The sequence below is a fragment of the Myxine glutinosa genome, chromosome 5, assembly GCF_964187855.1.
Source record: "Myxine glutinosa chromosome 5, kmMyxGlut1.1, whole genome shotgun sequence".
Taxonomy (NCBI): Eukaryota; Metazoa; Chordata; class Myxini; order Myxiniformes; family Myxinidae; genus Myxine; species Myxine glutinosa.
Genome location: NC_136265.1, coordinates 131,857,600 through 131,877,709, shown reverse-complemented (window position 1 = coordinate 131,877,709; position 20,110 = coordinate 131,857,600). Strand labels below are relative to the sequence as shown.

The 20,110-nt window shown below is 47.8% G+C and overlaps 1 protein-coding gene across 1 annotated transcript in view; it reads left to right on the top strand.

Annotated features, from left to right (window-relative positions):
• The window catches only part of LOC144892160 (uncharacterized), a 442,282-nt gene extending 435,534 nt beyond the window's left edge, over positions 1-6,748 (top strand). Inside the window, exon 8 of the mRNA XM_078777411.1 lies at positions 6,581-6,748. Coding sequence (XP_078633537.1) covers positions 6,581-6,748 — 168 coding nt within the window. The remainder of the gene's footprint in view (positions 1-6,580) is intronic.
• The last annotated feature ends 13,362 nt before the right edge of the window (positions 6,749-20,110 follow it).

The window sequence follows — 20,110 nt, the reverse complement described above, 5'->3', positions numbered from 1 at the left end:
ACGAATCCAGATCCGGCCTATCAGTGGGATACAAAACAAACTGTTCAGCCTGGTGGAGGTATCTGTCCTGCCTCGATTCTGTATACAAAAAAAAGAAAAAAGAAAAATGGCTGTAAAACACAGGAATACAGGTAAAATGACGTCACAATAGCACCATGTAATGCAAATCTCACCCCCTACTCCTCCCACCAATTGTGTTGGACTCTTATCACATTCAGGTTCAAACAGCTATAAATGGAGGTCGGGAAGCTGTAATTTGCTGATAAAACAACTTATACACAGCATTATGGGTTATGGCTGGGAGGGAGGCAGGGGGGGACTCTCTGAGGGGGGGGGGGGGGGGGGAGGGACTCTCTGTGCTCCAGTTTGCTACAATCGACTTTCCTGAATGTCCGGAATACCATGGTATACATTACCTAAAGCATTTCTGTTCAAGAACCAATATAGATATACTTTCACACTGCATTTAGAGATGGTGGGATAGTTCGTGTTCCTCTGAGCTATCTCATTTAAATTTGATTCCCGATGAGGTCAAATTTAGCAAATTTTAAAAGGTAAGATCGAACGGAAGGGCCAGCAGGAGGCGCTGCATCCTGGAGCATAGCGTTAAAGTCATTTCCGTCCATCTGCATTGCGGCTGATAATGCGAAGACTCCTCCAAAAGGAGACCGGCACGATGTAGCAGCACCCCAGCCACATTCCATAATTCCATACTTTGGGTTGGCTGCGCATATTTGGCACTACATGGAATCGAGCATTGCTCCAAACTTTTCGTTCAATAACACCGGATGGTGTTCCTAAATATTTCGAGATAACATAGTATTGAGTGGTGTGTTAGTTCCAAGTGTTAAACAATCACATCACATCAGAGACGCCACATGAGATATCCGCATTATCAACTAGTTGTTACACAAAATTATCAACTACTGTTCTTGTCCAGCTGCATTATTGTGTAGGGTATAGATCGGAGGATTAACCACATTAGAAATAAGGAACATTAAAATTTAAAAACAACAATCACACTGGGAACCTCAATGCAGGAGGAGGCGGTGAGGCCCCTCAAGCCTGCACAATCCCACCAACATCCATGTACCCCTCCTACAGTGCCTTCAGAAAGTATTCACACTCCTTGACTTTTTCACATTTTGCTGTGTTACGACCTAAATTAAAAAAATTAAAATACAGAAATATCTATTTTACATAAGTATTCAACCCCGTGAGGCAACACTTCGTAGAAGCGCCTTTGGCAGTAATTACAGCTCCGAGTCTTCTTGGGTGTGTCTGTATCAGCTTTGCACATCTGGATTTTGGGAGTTTCTCCCATTCTTATTTGCAGATTTGCTCAAACTCTGTCAAGTTGGATGGGGAGTGTCGGTGAACAGCAACCTTCAAGTTTCCCCCCAGATTCTCAATGGGATTCAAGTCTGGGCTTTGGCTGGGCCACTCAAGGACTTTCACGTTCTTGTTCTAAAGCCATTCCAGTGTTGCTTTGGCTGTACAATTGGGGTTGGTCATATTGGACTGACCCCAAGGATTTGCTTGTATTTGGCTCCATTCCCTGCCGCTGAAAAGAATCTCCATAACATGATGCTGCCACCATCATGCTTCACGGTACGGATGGTGTTACACGGGTGATGAGCTGTGCTCGGTTTCTGTCAGACATGTTCTATACCAAATAAATATCTTATGATTCTCCTTAATTAATATCACTTACTAGCAGGGGCTACCCGGCTCTGCCAGGGGATGGGGTAGGGGGTACACCTGGCGCTACCCGGCTGGGTGACCTTTTCCTGGCAGTGGTTTCAGGCTGTGTTGGACATTGAAAATCTGTGGAGTTATTGGCCTCGTGGTGGTTACCTTTTGCCCACGGGATGGTAACGGCACTGCCTGATCACACATCCCAATATAGACTTTTGGTGGCCTCAAAACAGATGTCGAGGCCAACATGTGAAGCTTAAAACCTTGCCCAGATTCTGAAGTACCTACACCCAAAATTTGGGGTGTCTATTTGGGGGTGTTGGGCCGTTAAAGAATAACGTACAAAAAAATACACACAAACATTTTTATAGATAAACTCCCTGTCCAACCACCTTGGTCTCTTTTTGCTTCTAGTTTTACACCTCACTGGAATATACCTACTCCGCACCCAAGATACTTTATTCCTTGACGGTTGCCATTTCTCTGATGCTGGCTGTCCTCTCGTTAGCTTCTTTCAATCTAGAGCACTGAACACTTTTTTGAAAGTGAAGGTGAGCAGAGAGTCTTGATTTTGGCAGTTTAACCATAATAGGGTTGCTGGCAGATCTTGTGCGACCTGTAGGAATATTTGGGGGACAGAGCCCAGGAAGAGCTGAGGGAGCAAGGCCGGAGAGGAGTTGGTAGAAGATAGAAAGACCACCAACCTGCCTGCGGTGAGTGAGTGAGAGGCCCTCGGAGTTAGCTTCATCGCTTCACTCTTCTCATACTCTCATTGTTTACCTGAAATCGAACAGCCTTATTCTACTATCCTGAACTCCAACTCTCAACAGTATCAATATGTTATGGTCACTTGTCCCCAAATGCTCTTCTACCTCCACGATATTGGGATCACCTACGAGGGGAAGTGCAGTGTTATAATCCTGGGCTAGATCTAGAAACTCCTCATCTGTCCTGCCCTAACCCTGTTCCTGGTCCCAATCTATCCTTAACCGATCAAAATCCCCTATAATCAATACTCTTCCCTCTTCACAAGCCTTTCGCGAATTCTTCAGGAAGCCCTATTCCATGCTATTCCCTTATACCAGGAGCCCTATAAAGCATCCTACAAGTATCTTACTATTCTTACAATCCCTAATCTCTGATCTGATAAAAGAAATCTGCCTTTGAATGCTTGCAGATTTCTCAGTCTCATCCTGTCGCTTCGGAAGGTTAATCAAATTAACCCACCTGTTTCCATAGCCAGCCAATAAAAGAGGTTCAGTCCCTTGAACTTCTAGGCCTCACAATAAGCCATATAGTAATGCCCGGCCTCCATCGTTCCAATTCATCATTTGAAACATCTGAACTCTGCACAGGTAATACTGCTCTCCCTTATGGGATGGCACCTCAGCATCACATCTGTCTCCATGTAATCTGAGCAATCGAAAGGTTTCAATAATATGGACATGTCTCAGGATGAGACCGAAGCACAAGGCCTGTAGCTCTCACATTACAGACAGGTTGGTTGTCGGACTATCATCAGTATCACCGATCACCTGGCTGTCAGAGAGAGCATATTGCTTTCTCACCATGAACAGGCTGGTGGTCTTTTGATCTTCGATCATGTCCTCAGTGCTGCCCCCCCCCCCTACCCTTTCAGCCACCCATCCTTCCCAAGCTCAACGAGAGCGAACGCATTCATCCAGGCTTCTTGTTCACCTGCATTCCTTTGTCTCCCTCTTTTCCTGTCTGTGGAACCACCTTCCTGTGTCTGTTCAATCCCTTTCCTCCTTTCGCTATTTTAACTTTGCAGCTCACTCCATACAATCCCATGCTGTCTCCCTTTCCCATTGATTATTCCTGCCAACCTCCTGCCACCTTTTCTTACACGTCATGGTTGTACGGATGTGAACTATCTACTTGTGCCATTCTCCCTTTTTGTCTTGGGCAAAATCCCCTAATCTTGTCATTATGCTGCTCCTTGAGTCTCATTTGGTTTTTACCACCGCGACCAAAGGTGGATGGATGGTGGTTATGTTTTCACCCCCGTTTGTTTGTTTGTTTGTTTGTAAACAAAATATCTGAAAAGGTTGTGGACGGATTTGGACGAAATTTGGCAGTGATGTAGCGTATGTGACAAGGACGAAATGATTAGATTTTAGTGAAGATCCGGATCCGGATCCAGGAAGTATAATTTTTAAAGTTATTCTTCACCGTAGGGAGATAGGGCCAAAAACGATACATAGCGGGATATCTCAAAACGTTGTTGATGGATTTGGACGAAACTTGGTGAACCGGTTGTGTGTGTGACAAGGAAGAATCGATTCGATTTTGGTGAAGATCTGAATATGGATTCAGATATGAGAATTATTTAATTTTTAAGTGATCTTCACCATTGCAAGATAGAGCCAAAAACGATACATCGCAGGATATCTCAAAAGGTTATGGATGAATTTGGACGGAACTTGGTGAACCGGTTGTGTGTGTGACAAGGAAGAATCGCTTCGATTTTGGTGAAGATCTGAATATGGATTCAGATACGATAATTATTTAATTTTCAAGTGATTCTTCACCATTAAGTGATAGGGCCAAAAACGATACATAGCAGGATATCTCAAAAAGTTATGGACGGATTCGGATGAAACTTGGTGCACAGGTTGTGTGCGTGACAAGGAAGAATCGATTCGATTTTGGTGAAGATCTGAATATGGATTCCGATATGAGAATTATTTCATTTTTGACGAAATTTTGATTCTTCACCATTGAGTGATATGGCCAGCCAGGTGGAGGTATGCTCTCTACTGAGTGCCGTTCTAGTTTAGAAATACGTTATTCGCTCTTCCAACCACTCCCCACTCTTTGCTTTGCTTGTAAAATTAAAACTGCAATAAATCTTTCCCTCAAATAAATGTGAGCCTCAGGGGGAGGGGGGAAGAGTAGCACATTGCATGATGATGTCATGATGATGTCAAACTGTGTGATGACATCATTAGTTCGGCTTTTTATGGCAAAACAATTGGGGTTGTACCAAAAAGGAGCAGGCCAAAACTGGAAACGCACGTAAATTTAGGCCCTGGTGGAAAAATCCATCATGTGGCAACGGATCGTTTCAGGATCTGTGATTTTATGTTGGATGGACCTAAAAGAGCAAGTTCACGCCAATCATACGTGACCAAAATTGAACACACACTGCCCCGTCCAATCCGCTGCCCGAAAGCTCGGATGTAGTTCTCGCCCCCAATTGCTGCACGGACCAAATTTTGCATTGAAGATGTCTTGTTAAATTGCTGCAACCTTGTAATAAGTCGTTTGTTAACAGTTGGAATGAAGCCAAAATATTCGACAAGTGCATGCAAAGCTGCTTTTTAAGTCTCAGAAGTGACGCGCGCATAGTCTGGCAGCAAAAGAACCAAGGGCAAGGAATAAAAGAGTCTTCTGTGTCCTACAGATGTGATGATATCTGCAGATGCCCCCTTGGGTCGAGCGTCCTGCTCTGGCACAGGGAATGATTGATGGGGCCTTATGCAATGTGGCGAATGTGGGTGGGGAAGCTCGGTGCATGAAGCAAGTGTTGCTTCATCACTTTGAGTGATACAACAAGGGCAAAAACGACAGCAACCACGATGTCTCACCAAGATCACTCCCATAATTAATCCAATTTGGAGAGTCATTTGGAGAACATCATTAAGATGTTCCGAGTTTTTGACTTGGAACATCTTGAGTAAAACAGCTTTCCAGCCGAAACAGGAATTCCTCCTGCTTTTCGCAATGTGAATCTCGTACCTGCCTCGTCCGCTGCGCGTTCCATCGGAACTCGACAAATGTCGTCAACGGAGAAGTTCCGTGCCTGCAACTCCAGTTACCGAAATCCTTCTGGTGGCCGATATACTCAAACATTCTCAGTTGTATAAACAGAATTCAGCTGCTGATGAAATAGTTTATACCTCTGGGGCTCTGACTATCAATATTGATGGTATCCTGTACACAATGTAGTCGTAAATGTGCTGCATTCTTATATACCGCGTTCTTATATAACAATATGGCAGCATTCTTAGAAATCGATTAAAAGGATGGTCAAAATTTGATAATCTCCTAAAAACTTGCCTCCTGATCCTGACCATTGGCTCCAAATTCCGACTTGGCCATCATCCCCTAATGTTCTTCTTATTCAAGTAAACCGACACCCTTGTTTCGCCCCTTCTCTCACCAATCATCTGTTATACAACAGCTCCTACATGAGCCTTAAAAATATGAAAAGAATAACCGAGAGTGCTAAATGATGGTTGGCTTCTCGATTTTGAGAATGGCTCAGATGTCATTCGCCTTCAGAATGGTTGCGTCCGCTATGAGTTAACTGGTGGCTGCGGAGTCCGATTTTGGACCGGCACACGCGTCCACAGGTCTGGCATCAGAGGTTGTGCCGGTGGTGAAAACTGGCATGGGTAGTAGCTCTGTCTTTCCATTGTTGAAGAGTCCCACATCTCACTTGCCTTCTTCATTGTAGCCAATCAGCTGCGAGCTGCTCCCAGGGGTCATGGTCTTCGAGGCGCTTCTTGAGGGTGTCCTTGTAACGTTTTTGTTGAACGCTAGAATGTCGTTTACCTTGGGTCAGTTCGCCATACAACATTTCCTTGGGAATGTCGGTCATCCATACGAAGAATATGATCAGCCCATCTCAGCTGTGTCCTATGGAGAGTATATTCCATGCTGCAGGCCCGAGCTCGGCGCAGTACCTCTTTTTGTTTGTGACTTTGTCCTGCCATCGGATCTTCATGATGGATTTGAGATGCGGTTGGTGCAATTTCTCCATATAGCCTTGATGTTGGTAAGATACCCACATCTCTGCCCCATAAGGTAGGGTGGTCACCATAATGGCCTTGAAGACCTTGATTTTTGTGTCCAGTTTAATGCCGTGCTGGTTCCGCACTCTTGCATGGAGGCATTCACAAGGATAGCTGGCTTTGTTGATGCGGACATGAATCCCTGCATCAATCATCGCATAAAAAATTGTGTAGTGTTGAGGCTCATGGAGGAGCTCGAACACAGAATGGACCAAGATGCCACAGAATGAAAAGAACAGTAGAAAAGGAGTGGAGGGGATAAAATTTCAGATGTGATGAGGAAATGCACAACGGAAATGCCCAGACAGCAATTATCTTTGGAGGCCAACCTATGTATGTGCTTTGCCCAATCAGGATCATGGCGGATGGTAGAGCACAAAGGTTTGAATTACAACTTGTTCAAGAGGAATGTTAAGGAAGTAGATGGGAAGATTCCGAGACAAACTTTTTAGAGAGGAACAGTGAGAGTGTGACATTTGTCAGGAGTGAAAGACATACACTGAGTGTTTCAACAGCCTCCTAACAATGTCTGCAGTGAGGGAAGAGGCTGCTGTCTGTCCATCTGAAGGATAAGGCATGTTACAGCAGAAGGTGTACTTGTCAACAAAGTGATACAGAGGATTTTCCAGAGTCAAAAGTTCATTGATGAAGATGAAGAATATGACTGGACTTAAGACTCTGTCTTCGGGCACTATAGCCTTGACAGGGAAAGGAGATGATTGAGGATCCCATTGAGAGCCATATGTTGGCTACAAGAGAAGAGGAAGTCAATACAATTAATTGAGGGACACAGAACAGGTGTGGGTGGGAGGAGGCAGATGTGTAGGAGATGATGAGGGTAGGGTACTGATGTCAGGTCAAGTCAGGTATGGAAGCATGTGCCGGAACAGCGCGTCGCCGCATCCACTTTCCGACGGTCCTCCAAGGGCCTCTGTCTGGCCATCTCCCAGGCTGGTGCCTGGCCCATCCCTATCTGCTTGAGATACCGATCAACCTGCTGCAACCACGAGGTCTGCGGTCGGCCCATTGGCCTCCTCCACTCACGAGGCTCCCTTGCTGAGTGTATCTGGTGAGCTGGATCAGCATCCGGAAAACGAGCCACTTGTCCATACAGCTGCAGCTGACGCTCACAGACCAGACAGGTAACAAATCTCATCTGAGTCTCTCTCAGCAACCGCTCGTTGGACACAAAGGCCGACCAGCGATAGCCAAGCATTCTCCAAAAAGACTTGGTTCTGAAGGAGTTAAGTCTCATTCTCTGTCCCTTGGTGGGGGTCCAAGTCTCGCGTCCATAGAGCAAGACTGAAAGCACCAAGGACTTAAAGTCTCTGACTTTCGTCCTCATGCATATACACCAACAGCGCCACACCACATGATCCAGTGAATCCATGACTCCCCAGGCTCACCCCAGACGTCTATCAACTTCTGGCTCACAACATGTGGAGAGATGAATAACACTGCCAAGGTAAGTGAATCTCTTCGTGACCTCCACATCTTCACCACAAACAGGCACAGACAAGACAGCAGCATCCAATATGTCAATGAAAGCCTGGGTCTTGGTTTTGACCCAGGAAATCCATAATCACAGCGGCTCCACCTCCTCATTCAGTGCATGGAGGGCCCCCATAAGAATATCCAGCATCTCCGCAAAGATGACTGCATCATCTGCAAAATCAAGGTCAGATATATTGACACTCCCAAATGACACACCACAGCCTGACCTCTCCGACACCCTCCCCAGAATCCAGCCCATACAAGCGCTGAAGAGTGTGGGAGGCAGTACACACCCTTACCAAACTCCAGTAACAACTGGAAATAAGTCAGAGATGGAGCCACCACACCTCACAGCACTCCCAGTACCAGAGTATAGTTCAGAGATTAGATTGATCAGCATTGGTGGCACCCCACAAAGACCAAGAACCCTCCAGATGGCATCCATATTCACCAAATTGAACGCTATGTGAAGATCAACATAGGCTGCAAGCAGCCCCTGATGAAACTCACTTGCATTCGGTGAGGACCCGAAGCGCAAGGATACGGTCAATCATTGACCTATTTGGTGTAAAGCCCGACTGCTCCGGTCGCTGGTGCTCGAGCAGATGGAGGCGAACCCTCTACAGAATGATCTAAGCAAAGACCTTGCCCGGCACGAAGAATAACATCACCCCTCAGTAGATGTTGCAGTCCTGGTGATCACTTTTCCCTTTCCAGATGGGGACAACAAGGCCCCACTTCCAGTCAGTTGGGATGATGCCTGTGCTCCAAACCCAGCACAGAACTGCATGCAACCAGTGAAGTACAGCATTTCCACCAGTTTTTAGAAGCTCAGCATGGATGCCACAAATCCCAGGAGCATTGCCCCCCTTTCAACGGGTTCACTGCCGCCTGTGTTTCCACAAGTGAAGGTGGATCACAGTTAATTGGGGTTAGCATTTGGGATAGCAACATCCCTGACATCCAACTCAACAGCCAGTGGGTCAGCCTGGTACAGCCACTCAAAGTAACCGGCCCTGCGGGCCTTCACTTCAGACTCCACTGTCAAGAGGCCACCACCCTCTACTCTAACCGCAGTACACCTAGGGACAGGTTTATAGGAACGCAATGCACTGATTCCTATATAAGCAGGATGAGAATCACATGTCCACAAGTGATGCTCTACCCTTTCACAGATTCCTCGCACATAGGCCTCCTTGTCCACCCTCAGTGAATGTACAGTTTTATGCCTCAGCTCCCGGAACAGTTCAGCTCTGCCATCAAGCCTGGCCCTGTGACTCTGGTCGATGGTATCGAGCGTCCCCTGAGAGACAAAGTTCTTCTTCGCCTGACGGTGGATTCCAATACAGCCACAAGACAGTCAGCAACATCAAGGATGTTGGTCTTGAAGGCACTCCACAACTCCTCAGGAACCCCCCGAAGCATTGAGACCCCCCAAACCCCACTCAACCTGCTCGCAAACTCCTCAGTTACCTTCTCCTCCTTGAGCTTGCCCACATCCAGCCTAGGCTGCGATGATAGCATTCTCTTGGATTTGAGCTGCAACTTCAGAATTGCTACAACAAGGCTCTGGTCAGTGTTGAGGAACTGAGCACTCCGGTAGACCCTGCAGTTCTGAGGCATCCACCATCGACCATCAATGAGCACATGGTCAATCTCCTTCGCCACACCACCAGCATTGAAATACCAAGTCCTGCGATGAGGCTGTGGGTGCTGAAACCATGAGCCAGTCACCCTAAGTCCATGACTTCTTTCAAAGCCGAGGAACTTAGTGCTATTCTGGTTCACAATACCGGATCCATGGGGACAAACACATGCTTCATAACCATCCCTGTCAGTGCCAGTCGATGCATTGAAATCCCCCAAGACTAGAAGTGTATCTCTTCTGGGGCACTGATCAACCACAGACTCGAGCGTGGCGTAGAATGCCTCCTTCACAGTGAGATCACTTTCCTCAGAGTATATACAGAGACCAAGGAGATGACACCCAAAGAGTGACGAATTCTCAGTCTCATAATACGCTCGTTGACCTGGTGTTACCTCGACTATCATGTGAGTCAGCTTATTGGACACAGCTACAGCAACACCTTAGGCATGGTAACCGTCAAAGCGACCAAAGCAGTAGTAGGTGTAACCACCCACCATGATCTCACCAATATCCGACCTCCAAACCTCAGAAAGTGCTGCAACACTGATGTTCAAACGCTGGAGCTCAGATGATAGCAGAGACAGGTGTCATCCTCTCTTAGAGTGAGAATGTTCCAGGCACCCACCCGAAGGGACCGCCTCAGGTCCCTCTGATCGTTCTGATCTGAGTGGATGAGACTGCCAAGGAGACAGTCGTTTGGTGGATGACACCTAAGCACCACCCCGACACACACCTCCACAACCCAACCCATGAAAGTTACCCCATGCTTTTCCTCCTATTATCAAAAAGTGGGGGTCCTGAAGGCTTTGCCTTTGCCATCATCTGGTGAGCTGCCCTGCTAAGGGCAGTTGCACAGGAGTGGGGTTTTTTGTTGTTGTGTTCTTTGTGCATGTTGCGGGATGACATGTTTTTATGACGGCCGGAGTGCAAATCCTGCCACAAACCTCGTAGAAAAAGGTAACCCGACTGCAGGAGAACGTCTGCAGACACAGTTGGACACCAGATATGGATATCCGTTGGCTCACAGGGAGCTCCTCCACCCTTTGACAGGTCTTGTTTGAGCCCGGCTAGGTGTCCATATCCAAACACCCTCTGGGGGCGACTACACCAGGCCAAAGAAAAAAAATCCTACCCCCCCCCCCTTACCCCCCATTTTAATGATGATGCGGTGTGAAGGGGTTTAACACCCTTAATGGACACCAAGGAGGGTTGATGGAAATGTGCAGCCAACGTCTGCAGACTGGACCTCCCGTGAACCACAATACCGATACACAAAGCGGACATCACAAGAAGAGTGAAATAAGGGGTTATTGAAGGCATGGAGGAACGTCGTTCTGCAGGTACGGAGGGACGTTCGATGGACCGAGCGCTTGAGTTTCACAGGTTTGGGAAGAAAACTATGAAGAAAAAGAAAAGGAATAAATCTAGACGAACAAGAATAACACCGATTGCTACCAGTAGTTCAGGAAGAAACTTGTAACTTGTTTAGCGTGGTGATAATTAACCTGCCTACTCTTCGCAAAAAATCTTCATGGGATCTTTAACGTTCACCCACTAATGTTAGCAGAAGGGACAAACATGTTAATGTACTTTATGATGCAATAGACACCCAGCGAATCACCGAGCTGAGAGTTTATAACCGGGGAATCAAACGAACGGACAAGACAAGGCAAAGGTCAGTGCACTCCCTCTGGACCATCTTGTCGAGTGTATAGATTTGAATGGGTTTATAAGAAACATGACCTCAAACACTGCGCAACATGTTAAAAACGACAGGCTTCATGGGCAGGTAATTACTCACAAAGTGCGTCCTCTCTCGGATGGAAATCAATCCAGGTGTTCCCTCTGCTGGCATTGGCTGGTGTATGTTATATATCCCATGGTGCCCTACATGAATACATTGGCCTGCAAAAGTATTCACCAGCTACCAATAATGGCACATTTAGGTGAATTGGGAATTATTTAGAAACAATTTTTCCAAATGAACTTTTTTATTCATAACTGAAGAGATAAAACTAAACCCTGTTATAGTTTAAGGAGGTTACATGTCAGGAATACCTGCAAAGAACATGTACAAATCAAACTTCACCGGTTGAAAAAGTATTCAGCCTCTTAGGTTAGTACTTGGTGAAAGCATCTTTTGCAGCAATCACTGCTATGAATCTTTTTGGGTAGGCCTCTACCAGCTTGGTACTGGTGACATATTTGCCCATTTTTCACGTGAAAATTGCTCTAGTTCTGCCAAGTTTGATGGGAATCGTCGATGGACTGCAATCTTCAAATCTCGCCATAAATGTTCAATTGGGTTCAAGTCGGGACTTTGACTGGACCACTCAAGAACATTTATTCTCTTCTTATTCAGACACTCCAGTGTGGCTTTAGCCTTTTGCTTCGGATCATTGTCCTGCTGAAATGTGAATCTCGTACCCAGTTTCAGATTCATGGCTGACTCAAGCAGGTTTTCATCAAGGATTTTCCTCTACTTTGCACCATCCATTGTCCATTCGTATTCGGTTAAGCTTGGCAGCCCTGCTGATGAAAAGCAGCCCCATAGCATGATGCTGCCACCACCCTGCTTGACAGTTGGGATGGTGTTAACCAGGTGATGTGCAGTTACGCTTGTGCCAGACGTAATGCTTTCAATTTAGACCAAAAAGTCCAATTTTAGTCTCGTCTGACCACAAAACCTTTCTCCACATGTCTGCAGTATCATCAAGATGCTTTTTCACAAACTCCATGCGGGCTTTTAGATTTGTCTTTTTCAGTAATGGTTTCTTTCTTGCCACCTGTCAATAGAAGCCAGCTTTGTGAAGGGAATGGGATATTGCTCAATTGATGTCCACTGACCCCCATCTCGGACATAGAGCCTTACAGATCTTTCAGTCATTGTTAGATTTACAGCAACATCCCAAACCAGTTTCCTGCTTGCCCAGCTGCTCGGTTTGATTTGTTGACCTGATCTAGGTAGAGTTTGGGTGGTATGATAAGTCTTCCACTTCTTCATGATGGATTTCACAGGGATAATGAGCGACTTTGAAATGTTCTCATAACCCTCTCCTGAATGGTGCTTCTCCACCACTTCATGTCTGAATTATTTGTAAAGCTCCTTGGTCGTCATGTTGGCCTTGCTTGCTGGTTGCCGAAGTGAGTTTCCACCTTAAAACTCCTTAGATAAGTGAGGAAGTTATATTTTTAAGTTAAACCACTGATTACAAACAAGTGAAACCGATTATACTTATTTTGTAACCATTCAAACATATAATTTGCTCCTTAAGTGATTTAGGGTTAATTAGGCAAAGGGTTTGAATATTTATGTAAATGAGAATTATTTGATTTTCTCCAATTAAACTAAATTATTCACATTTTATCTGTATTTTTTTTAGCTTTATCACTTTGGAATAGTTTGTAAAGACTCTACTGTACATATTGAGTTTGATTTTAAATACATCATTAAATAAGCTCAGGTAGCATCAAAATGTGAAAAATTTGGAGGGGGTGAATACTTTTGCAGGCCAATGTAGGTGAGTTATCCTTGGTACTCTGAACAAATTACAAATCCGTGCCACTTTTGGTCAAACGACAGACCAAGCCTGCCAGTTTTATGAAAACCTTTGGCTAAAACCTTTCCAAGGCCTACCCCACACAAAAGTGAAAACAATTGGGGCCATTAAAGAAGAAGAAAAAGAAGAAAGTTACTTCCATTAATAACTGGAGTAATCTTCTTTCGTATGCAGAACGACTGTGGCTGGCATCATTTGCTGGGCAAGCAGTTGTGCCACTGATACAGTGCCACCTGTAGGGAATTTGTTCAGGTGCCGAAGATAGACCCATACTCTTCATGAAGGCCACGGTGGGATATTTAACATCCAGCAACTAATGCTAGCAGCCTGGACGCCTAGTTGTCCCCCGTCGCACCGCGGAGCAAAAGGGGGACTATGGTTTTCCCCTCCGTCCGTGTGTGCGTCCGTCCGTGCGTGCGTCCGTCCGTGCGTGCGTCCGTCCGTGCGTGCGTCCGTCCATTCGTGCGTACGTGTGTGCGTGCGTACGTGCGTGCGTGCGTAAGCGAAGGACCGAATTCTAATTTGGTGTGTGGGTGCAACCCACGTCAAAATCCAAGATGACCGCCGCCATGTATGTCTGAACCTTGTGAACGGAATATCTTGAAAAATAAGCGAAGTACCAACTTCTAATCTGGTGTGTGGGTGTATCTAGGCATAAGGAAGAAGGCTATTGAAAATTGGGTCGCCACGTCAAAATCCAAGATGGCCGCCACCATATATATGTCTGAACCTTGTGAGCGGAATATCTTGAAAAATAAGTGAAGTACCAACTTCTAATCTGGTGTGTGGGTGTATCTAGGCATAAGGGAGAACGCTATTGAAAATTGGGTCGCCACGTCAAAATCCAAGATGGCCGCCGTGCGTCTGCCACTTTGTCAACTCACATCACTTCACCGACGGGGGACCAAGGCGTAATGCTTGTTTAGCTTTCATCCGAGGGACGGCACACACATCGATGCCTTTGTCTGGCTGAGAAACACTAGGAAGACAGTTTATAGATGGTATGGAGACTCAAACTCAGTACACAGCTCGGAGTACCTCAAAGCTATCCTACCAACCCACCATTCCAGTTAAGAGATAGTGTGTGTGTGTGTGTGTGTGTGTGTGTGTGTGTGTGTGTGTGTGTGTGTGTGTGTGTGTATTGGAACTGCAGCTAGAGCTGACCAGCTATAGGGGTTTGTGGTCAGCTAACTCTTGTGGACTTCCGTAATACATCCTCCTGGAACTTCGGCTAAAGTTGACCAGCCGCTGACATGTATCATGTGGTGTAGTCCAGAACATGATAGTACACTACTAGCTTGGATTTTGCAAATCACAGTTAAGTCATGGGATCTTCATGCTGAAGATCAAACCAAATCTAGAAATGCCACATCTAGAAATGCCAAATCTAGAAATGCCAAATCTAGAAATGCCAAATCTAGAAATGCCAAATCCAGAAATGCCAAATCTAGAAATGCCAAATCTAGAAATGCCAAATCTAGAGATGCCAAATCTATAAATGCCAAATCTAGAAATGCCAAATCGAGAAATGCCAAATCTAGAAATGCCAAATCTAGAAATGCCAAATCTAGAAATTCCAAATCTATAAATGCCAAATCTAGAAATGCCAAATCTAGAAATGACAAGACTAGAAATGCCAAATCTAGAAATGCCAAATCTAGAAATGCCAAATCGAGAAATGCCAAATCTAGAAATGTCAAATCTAGAAATGTCAAATCTAGAAATGCCAAATCTAGAAATGCCAAATCTAGAAATGCCAAATCTAGAAATGCCAAATCCAGAAATGCCAAATCTATAAATGCCAAATCTAGAATTGCCAAATCTAGAAATGCCAAATCTAGAAATGCCAAATCTAGAAATGCCAAATCTAGAAATGCCAAATCTAGAAATGCCAAATCTAGAAATGCCAAATCTAGAAATGCCAAATCTAGAAATGCCAAATCTAGAAATGCCAAATCTAGAAATGCCAAACCGAGAAATGCCAAATCTAGAAATGTCAAATCTAGAAATGCCAAATCTAGAAATGCCAAATCTAGAAATTCCAAATCCAGAAATGCCAAATCTAGAAATGCCAAATCTAGAAATGCCAAATCTAGAAATGCCATATCTAGAAATGCCAAATCTAGAAATGCCAAATCTAGAAATGCCAAATCTAGAAATGCCAAATCGAGAAATGCCAAATCTAGAAATGCCAAATCAAGAAATGCCAAATCTAGAAATGCCAAATCGAGAAATGCCAAATCTAGAAATGCCAAATCTAGAAATGCCAAATCTAGAAATGCCATCAAGTATAGACATACAAGGTGGAATATATTCAGGAAGCTGCAGAATGGTGGCTTATGCCAGGTGCAGTGCAACTAGACCAATCACAGCACTGAAAGAAAATGGTGATCTAACCAGAAGTCCAGACAAAGTAAGCTCTCGCTGGCATGGGCATTTATTAAACATCCTAAATGTCAATAGGGAATAGCAATAATAATTAATTGATGAGATTCTGTCACAACCAATCTGGTTCTGAAACAATCTGGAATTCAATTGTCACAACCAATATGGAATTCATGGCGTCCCTAAATCTGAAAAGTTTCATTCAGCTGTAAGTTGGTGTTGTCGTTGTAAAGCCCCAGACAGTTCTCTCAAACAAGCCCTCGGCACGGAGACAGCCGATCGATCTCACAGGAGCGACCCAGGGACCCCCCACATCCAGGCCTTCAGGAAGACAGGGCCACGACAGAGTTAGAGAGAGAGAGAGAGAGAGACAGAGAGATAAAGAAAAGACAGAGACAAGAGGAAAAGGGGTCGGTCCATGGGGACCGAGTGACATTCTGACCGTGACCATGTTGCCCTGACGAATCTGCAAAGCAGGGAATAATTGGGAAGATTTGGCCCCCGACTTACGTTGGGGGGTACAACCACCGCAAAGAGGCATCACAGATAGTTTCCTAGCTGTAAGTGAACTTTGGGGGAGAAGAACAAAGAAGAGTTGTTGAGACGGTATTCATATCAGATTTACAGACCTTTGGGATTAAAGGTAGATGGTGTGAGCTTTCACAGGGAAGAGCGTTATGGCTTCAGTCATGCACAGATGGAATTACAGGAACTGCCAAAATGAGTGCAAAGCTAAAGAAGTGGGTGGAAATGGAAACTACCCCTGCTCCTGTGGCAGGTCTTTCTGCCACGAAGAAGACCTCACAAGGCACAGTCGCTTCAACAACAGTGGCCACACAGAAACCTAGCTATCCCAGCTAACAGTGGCCACACAGAAACCTAGCCATCCCGGCCAACAGTGGCCACACAGAAACCTTGCCATCCCGGCCAACAGTGGCCACACAGAAACCTAGCCATCCCGGCCAACAGTGGCCACACAGAAACCTAGCCATCCCGGCCAACAGTGGCCACACAGAAACCTAGCCATCCTGGCCAACAGTGGCCACACAGAAACCGAGCCATCTCGGCCAACAGTGGCCACACAGAAACCTAGCCATCCCGGCCAACAGTGGCCACACAGAAACCTAGCCATCCCGGCCAACAGTGGCCACACAGAAACGTAGCCATCCCGGCCAACAGTGGCCACACAGAAACCTAGCCATCCCGGCCAACAGTGGCCACACAGAAACCTAGCCATCCCGGCCAACAGTGGCCACACAGAAACCTAGCCATCCCGGCCAACAGTGGCCACACTGAAACCTAGCCATTCCGGCTAACAGTGGCTCCACATAAACCTAGCCATCCCGGCCAACAGTGGCCACACAGAAACCTAGCCATCCTGGCCAACAGTGGCCACACAGAAACCTAGCCATCCCGGCCAACAGTGGCCACACAGAAACCTAGCCATCCCGGCCAACAGTGGCCACACAGAAACCTAGCCATCCTGGCCAACAGTGGCCACACAGAAACCGAGCCATCTCGGCCAACAGTGGCCACACAGAAACCTAGCCATCCCGGCCAACAGTGGCCACACAGAAACCTAGCCATCCCGGCCAACAGTGGCCACACAGAAACGTAGCCATCCCGGCCAACAGTGGCCACACAGAAACCTAGCCATCCCGGCCAACAGTGGCCACACAGAAACCTAGCCATCCCGGCCAACAGTGGCCACACAGAAACCTAGCCATCCCGGCCAACAGTGGCCACACTGAAACCTAGCCATCCCGGCTAACAGTGGCTCCACATAAACCTAGCCATCCCGGCCAACAGTGGCCACACAGAAACGTAGCCATCCCGGCCAACAGTGGCCACACAGAAACCTAGCCATCCCGGCCAACAGTGGCCACACAGAAACCTAGCCATCCCGGCCAACAGTGGCCACACAGAAACCTAGCCATCCCGGCCAACAGTGGCCACACAGAAACCTAGCCATCCCGGCCAACAGTGGCCACACAGAAACCTAGCCATCCCGGCCAACAGTGGCCACACAGAAACCTAGCCATCCCGGCCAACAGTGGCCACACAGAAACCGAGCCATCCCGGCCAACGGTGGCCACACAGAAACCTAGCCATCCCGGCCAACGGTGGCCACACAGAACCCTAGCCATCCCGGTCAACAGTGTCCACACTGAAACCTAGCCATCCCGGCTAACAGTGGCTCCACATAAACCTAGCCATCCCGGCCAACAGTGGCCACACAGAAACGTAGCCATCCCGGCCAACAGTGGCCACACAGAAACCTAGCCATCCCGGCCAACAGTGGCCACACAGAAACCTTGCCATCCCGGCCAACAGTGGCCACACAGAAACCTAGCCATCCCGGCCAACAGTGGCCACACAGAAACCTAGCCATCCCGGCCAACAGTGGCCACACAGAAACCTAGCCATCCCGGCCAACAGTGGCCACACAGAAACCTAGCCATCCCGGCCAACAGTGGCCACACAGAAAACTAGTCATCCCGGCCAACAGTGGCCACACAGAAACCTAGCCATCCCGGCCAACAGTGGCCACACAGAAACCTAGCCATCCCGGCCAACAGTGGCCACACAGAAACCTAGCCATCCCGGCCAACAGTGGCCACACAGAAACCTAGCCATCCCGGCCAAGTGGCCACACAGAAACCAAGCCATCCCGGCCAAGTGGCCACACAGAAACCTTGCTATCCCGGCCAACAGTGGCCACACAGAAACCTTGCCATCCCGGCCAACAGTGGCCACACAGAAACCTAGCCATCCCGGCCAACAGTGGCCACACAGAAACCTAGCCATCCCGGCCAACAGTGGCCACACAGAAACCTAGCCATCCCGGCCAAGTGGCCACACAGAAACCTTGCCATCCCGGCCAACAGTGGCCACACAGAAACCTAGCCATCCCGGCCAACAGTGGCCACACAGAAACCTAGCCATCCCGGCCAACAGTGGCCACACAGAAACCTAGCCATCCCGGCCAAGTGGCCACACAGAAACCTAGCCATCCCGGCCAACAGTGGCCACACAGAAACCTAGCCATCCCGGCCAACAGTGGCCACACAGAAACCTAGCCATCCGGCCAACAGTGGCCACACAGAAACCTAGCCATCCCGGCCAACAGTGGCCACACAGAAACCTAGCCATCCCGGCCAAGTGGCCACACAGAAACCTTGCCATCCCGGCCAACAGTGGCCACACAGAAACCTAGCCATCCCGGCCAAGTGGCCACACAGAAACCTAGCCATCCCGGTCAAGTGGCCACACAGAAACCTTGCTATCCCGGCCAACAGTGGCCACACAGAAACCTTGCCATCCCGGCCAACAGTGGCCACACAGAAACCTAGCCATCCCGGCCAACAGTGGCCACACAGAAACCTAGCCATCCCGGCCAACAGTGGCCACACAGAAACCTAGCCATCCCGGCCAAGTGGCCACACAGAAACCTTGCCATCCCGGCCAACAGTGGCCACACAGAAACCTAGCCATCCCGGCCAACAGTGGCCACACAGAAACCTAGCCATCCCGGCCAACAGTGGCCACACAGAAACCTAGCCATCCGGCCAACAGTGGCCACACAGAAACCTAGCCATCCCGGCCAACAGTGGCCACACAGAAACCTAGCCATCCCGGCCAACAGTGGCCACACAGAAACCCAGCCATCCGGCCAACAGTGGCCACACAGAAACCTAGCCATCCGGCCAACAGTGGCCACACAGAAACCTAGCCATCCCGGCCAACAGTGGCCACACAGAAACCTAGCCATCCGGCCAACAGTGGCCACACAGAAACCTAGCCATCCCGGCCAAGTGGCCACACAGAAACCAAGCCATCCCGGCCAAGTGGCCACACAGAAACCTAGCCATCCCGGCCAACAGTGGCCACACAGAAACCTAGCCATCCCGGCCAAGTGGCCACACAGAAACCTTGCCATCCCGGCCAACAGTGGCCACACAGAAACCTAGCCATCCCGGCCAACAGTGGCCACACAGAAACCTAGCCATCCCGACCAACAGTGGCCACACAGAAACCTTGCCATCCCGGCCAACAGTGGCCACACAGAAACCTAGCCATCCCGGCCAACAGTGGCCACACAGAAACCTAGCCATCCCGGCCAACAGTGGCCACACAGAAACCTAGCCATCCCGGCCAAGTGGCCACACAGAAACCTTGCCATCCCGGCCAACAGTGGCCACACAGAAACCTAGCCATCCCGGCCAACAGTGGCCACACAGAAACCTAGCCATCCCGGCCAACAGTGGCCACACAGAAACCTAGCCATCCGGCCAACAGTGGCCACACAGAAACCTAGCCATCCCGGCCAACAGTGGCCACACAGAAACCTAGCCATCCCGGCCAACAGTGGCCACACAGAAACCTAGCCATCCGGCCAACAGTGGCCACACAGAAACCTAGCCATCCGGCCAACAGTGGCCACACAGAAACCTAGCCATCCCGGCCAACAGTGGCCACACAGAAACCTAGCCATCCCGGCCAAC